General features: G+C 46.1%; 1 protein-coding gene across 2 annotated transcripts in view; it reads right to left on the reverse strand.

Annotated features, from left to right (window-relative positions):
• The window catches only part of TMEM128 (transmembrane protein 128), a 15,371-nt gene extending 12,484 nt beyond the window's left edge, over positions 1 to 2,887 (reverse strand). The window contains exons 1-2 of one of the 2 annotated variants that reach the window (XM_010847782.1): positions 2,761 to 2,887; positions 1,002 to 1,143 (exon numbers count right to left, since the gene is read on the reverse strand). In XM_010847782.1, coding sequence (XP_010846084.1) covers positions 1,002 to 1,143; positions 2,761 to 2,857 — 239 coding nt within the window. In that variant the 5' untranslated portion in view covers positions 2,858 to 2,887. The remainder of the gene's footprint in view (positions 1 to 1,001; positions 1,144 to 2,760) is intronic. The other variant, XM_010847781.1, reaches the window with a different exon arrangement.
• Between the last annotated feature and the right edge of the window lie 2,019 nt (positions 2,888 to 4,906).

Below are 4,906 nucleotides of genomic sequence, written 5' to 3' on the forward strand. Positions count from 1 at the left end.
CCCCTCCAGCAGTCACCGCCCCTCCTGAAGGCCTTGACAGAGAAAAACTGTATGCCCCCATCCCCAGCAAAAACACCTGATCAGCAGTCCTGTCTGCACCTTTCTAGCCTCACTGATATGTGTGTGTGCCAGTCGCTTAGCTGTGTCTGACTCTTTGGGACCCATGGACTGTAGCCCACCAGGCTCCTCTGCCCATGGAGTTCTCCAGGCAAGAATACTGAAGTGGGTTGCCATTCCCTTCTCCAGGGGTTATTCCCAACCCAGGAGTTGAACCCAGGTCTCCCCATTGCAGGCAGATTCTTTACCATCTGAGCCACCAGGGAAGTCTTACTTGATACTTCCAGACAATTACACTTGCTCTCTAAGAGAACCACCCCTCCCGATGCCAGCTCTAATGCTCACCAACACCTCCCCATCTTTTTCTGTTTTCTAGGGACCTCCAGAACACTCTCTAACATTCAGTGAAGACTCAGGAGAGTGATCAACAACCTTCCCCTCAACCCCCCACACCTGCCGTCAGCTCCTGAAAGAGATCTCAATTCACATGAACGATGGACTATTTGACATCCTGCCACAAAGCTCCTGACTTCTCGCACCAGTGAACTCAACTCTAGTTCAATCACAGCCTGTACATGTAGCTCACTGGCCATTAACTACTCTCTAAAAATGAGCTCTGAGACCTGATTCTCACCTACCACAGTTCTCATTCCTTCCTCCCAGGGCTTGTGGATCTGATCTCCTAAAGACCTTTAGTCATTCTCTCTCCATGTTTTACAAATGATTAGGTCCTTAAATTCACTGCCTTCCTCATCCTACAAAACATCTAGGCTGAAAAGGCCCACTGAAATAATGTCCACTCTGTTGCACATGCCCAGGACGTGCACTCTTTTTCAACTTTGTATCACCAGCACCTCCAACTTGCTGGCTGGCAGAAAGCAGGTGCTTACTAAGAGTCTAACAAAACATAATGTGAAAAAATAAGAGCCATCAAGTTTTCTTACCTACTGGTGTGGAAGTTTTCTTTAACAGTTTGAAAGAAGTCAACATAATAGGTAACAACAATAGATGCCAAAATCCAGAACCCAGAATGGATATTAAGTCTTGGAAGAGGTTTCTCCTTTTTCTCAACAGCTGTAGAGGTTTCTGCAAATAAGGGAGATTTCAACTGATCAAGTAACCATTAGCTCCACAGGAAAAATTACACCTATTTCAAGTCAAATAAAATAATTTCCTAGAGCTTTCTAACAGCCAGATTCTCTCCTATTAGAGTACCAATTTCTTCTGTAAAACCACCAAAATAAGTTTATATTTTTAGAAATAATAGGAGCTGCTATAAAACTTGTTCAGTATTGTCAACTTTTTTCCGCCAAATGAATTTTGGAACTAAATTTACTTATAGTCTTTTGGGAAGAATAATGCCATCTGGTAGTGTAGAAATTTTCATGTTGTGCTTCATATATCGCCTAGGAAAGTGATTATTCCTGTTAATTCAGAAATATGCAAGTGACAAACATTAGAACACAAAATGGACTTGTGATTTCCCAAAAACACTACTTACAAACACTACATATTTACTTGTTTTAAACAAACACAACCTTTTGAGGCACCTCAGAAGTGGAAAGGTCACACTGGAGGTACAGTTCCAACACCGTACTGTCTAGACTAGTGATGGATAAGTCAAATTCCTTCTACCTGGGACCCGATCTGAAAGAACAACTGGCTGGCTCTGGGTCAAATGGGGTCTAACAAGTTCCCCAGGTGACTGACATACTCGCTCTCCCAGTTCATGCGAGAACCACTGGTATGCATCCGAGGTTCCTGACTTCAGCTGACCATCAGAATTCCTGGTCACCTTACTCATAATACAAATTCTGGGAGATATCCACAAAATGTATAACCAGAAAACCTCATGAAGTCTTCTGTGTTTTTTTATTAAAGGTAATAAATACACAACGTTTTAACATCATACAGGACAAAAACATCTAAGATGAAATCTCTTTCGATCCTTAACCCCAGTTCCCCAGCGCAAAGCAACTACCAGTATCAAGGTCTACTGAGTTCCTGCATATTCTATGCATCTACAGGTGAGCATACACTGCATGTTACCTGGGTTGAACCCGAACCGTGGTATATCATACTTTGTTCTGCGCCTCCCTTTGAAAATTACCCACACTGGTAAAGTCGGCCTGCTGTGTGGCATACGGATATCCAAGAGTATTTAACCAGCTCCCTGCTGATGGACGATGCTATACGCCTCCTCTTGAAAATTACCCACACTTGTACATAAAGTCGGCCTGCTGTGTGACATACGGATATCCAAGACTATTTAACCAGCTCCCTGCCGACGGACAATTAGATGCTTCCAGTCGTTCGCTATTACTAGCAATAGCAATGCTGAGATGAAACACTTTGCACATGCACATACGTCCTTGTGTACTGCTACAAATATGTTTCTTTTCTTAGGGACACAACCAGTGGAAATTTTATTTTAATGGATATTGCCAAATAGGTGTTAAACCAGCTCTCCAGGGAATCCTGAAGCGCAGCTGAGATGAAGATGCGGAAGGCTACCTGATCTCTAACGCTTTTTTACGATACTTAAATACCTAACGTGCAAAACTACTTGGTAAGCCTTGATAAAAACAAATCCCAGTCCCTCCGGAATGGGTGGGCCTGCGGGAGGTCGGGTCGCCGTTTCCGGGCGCCTTGCCTATGGGAACCTCGATGCGGCTCGAAGCGTGTCCGGGGGAAGCGCCTCACCCGGCCTGGGGTAGCCCTCGTGTTCCAGTGGGACCTCCGCGTCCTGCGGGAACAGGTACCGCCGCCGGAGCTGCTCCCGAGCCCGTAGAACATCCATCTTGGCACCACCCAGAAACGGGGCGGAAGTGACGTTAACCTCGCCGGAACTTCCTGTAGGGACATCCGGGCGGAAGGAGGGGTTCCCGTTTATGAAAAGTGGAGACTATGTTCTCTTCTAGGTTTTAGTTGGTAAGAACGTAGGGTAGCGTTGGGTTAGCTGTCTCCGTGCTCACATTTGCAAACAGGATTTGAATTTCGAAATGTTGACCTTTCCCAAACGATAGACGCTCCGTTTATTCCGAGCTACGGAAGCCCAGAGGATCAAACTTACAGGTGCCGGCGGATGCGCGCGGGCAGGGCTGTAGGTCCCTGCCTTGGTACTCGGCTTCTTCCCGCTCTCTGCATCCGAAACCCTCCGTGGCTCCCCTGTGCCCATAGTGTCTCAGCCCGTCAGCTTCTTTCCTCTTCCTCAGGAATCGCCCAGCTAGACTTAAAAGGGTTGGAGGACTCCCAGGAGGAGGGAAGGATCGCTGGGCCGGGTCCAGGAGCCTGCGGTGGAGCCTGGGCCTGGCACTGACCGCTTGGACAGACTCCGGGCAAGAAATAAAAACCGTTCTGAGCCTGTTTGCTCTTCTGTACCATGGGGATTATGCCTGCTTCATGGATGTTTGGCGGTTTAAATGTGAAGCACCTGTGTGTGGTTTGTGTTAGCTCCCTTCTTACGACTTTTGTGAGAAATTGCCCCCAGCCAGGATCGTGGGAGCTAAACCGGTTGTTGTTCAGTCGCTAAGTCGTGTCCGACTCCTTGCGACCCCACGGATTGCAGTACATCAGGCTCCTCTGTCCTTCACTGTCTCCCGGAGTTTGCTCAAACTCATGTACATGGTATTTGGCCAGGAACCCACCACGAATGGGTGCTCTTGCCACGAATTCACAAGTTTTACTCCATCAATAATCCTGTTTACAGGACTTCCCTAGCGGTCCAGTGGTTAAGACTCTGCCTTCCAATGCCAGGGGCATGGGATTCCATTCCTGGTCAGGGAACTGAGATCCTACATGCCCCAGCAGTATGGCCAATAAATAAAATTTTTAAAAAGATTTCAAAGGCAAATACATAAAGCTATAGTTATGTAGTTGTAAAAAAAAAAAAAAAAACAGGCAAAAGAATTAGTCCTGTTTACTATTCTCCTGCCTCCTTCCTACCGTGTCATTTGTTGAGAAATTTTGTTCTTAACCCTTCCAACCTTTGCTGAGCACCTACTATCTGTTACTGCTAAGTCACTTTAGTCGTGTCCGACTCTGTGTGATCCCATGGACTGCAGCCTATCAGGCTCCTCTGTCCATGGGATTTTCCAGGCAAGAGTACTGGAGTGGGGTGTCATTGCCTTCTCTGTTAGGAACTCTTAGGCACCTTGCTAGACAATGGAGATAAGATGGATGAGACGTGAGGTTGCACTTGAGGAGCTCCTGGGCTAAAAATGACCACAGAGACTTACTACAGTAGACAGCAGTTTATATAAATTTGTGGAAGCATTTCATTCAGTCAGTCAACAAATGTTTTCTGAGCAGCTACATCTGCTAAAATGCTGAGGACAGAGGTAAGTTAGATCTAGTGGAGAAGACAATTTCCATCCAAGGCCATGACAGAGATACTGTATACAGGTTGAATAAAGGGCTTCCCTAGTGGCTCAGATGGTAAAGAATCTGCCTGCAATGTGGGAAACCCGGGTTTGATTCCTGGGTCGGGAAGATTCCCTGGAGAAGGAACTGGCAACCCACTCCCCTATTCTTGCCTGAAGAATCCCATGGACAGAGAAGCCTCGTGGGCTACAGCTCATGGGGTCGCAAAGAGTCAGACATGACTAAGTGACTCAATGCATAAAGGGCAGCCCTTCATTCTGCTGGGCTGTGTGGAGATCACAGAGTGGCTTGAGGTGGGTTATATACAGGGATGGATAGTCCAAAAAGTCACCCCAGAAGTAAAATTTGAATTAGTGGTCACTTTTTAATACCTTCTATATGTCCTGAGAATTTGCATAAGAAATGTAATAAATATTCAAGAAAAGAATGTCAAGTTTCTACAGGTTTATTAGTATCATTTCCTCAG

This window comes from Bison bison, unplaced genomic scaffold, assembly GCF_000754665.1.
Source record: "Bison bison bison isolate TAMUID 2011002044 unplaced genomic scaffold, Bison_UMD1.0 scf7180017864255, whole genome shotgun sequence".
Classification (NCBI taxonomy): Eukaryota; Metazoa; Chordata; class Mammalia; order Artiodactyla; family Bovidae; genus Bison; species Bison bison.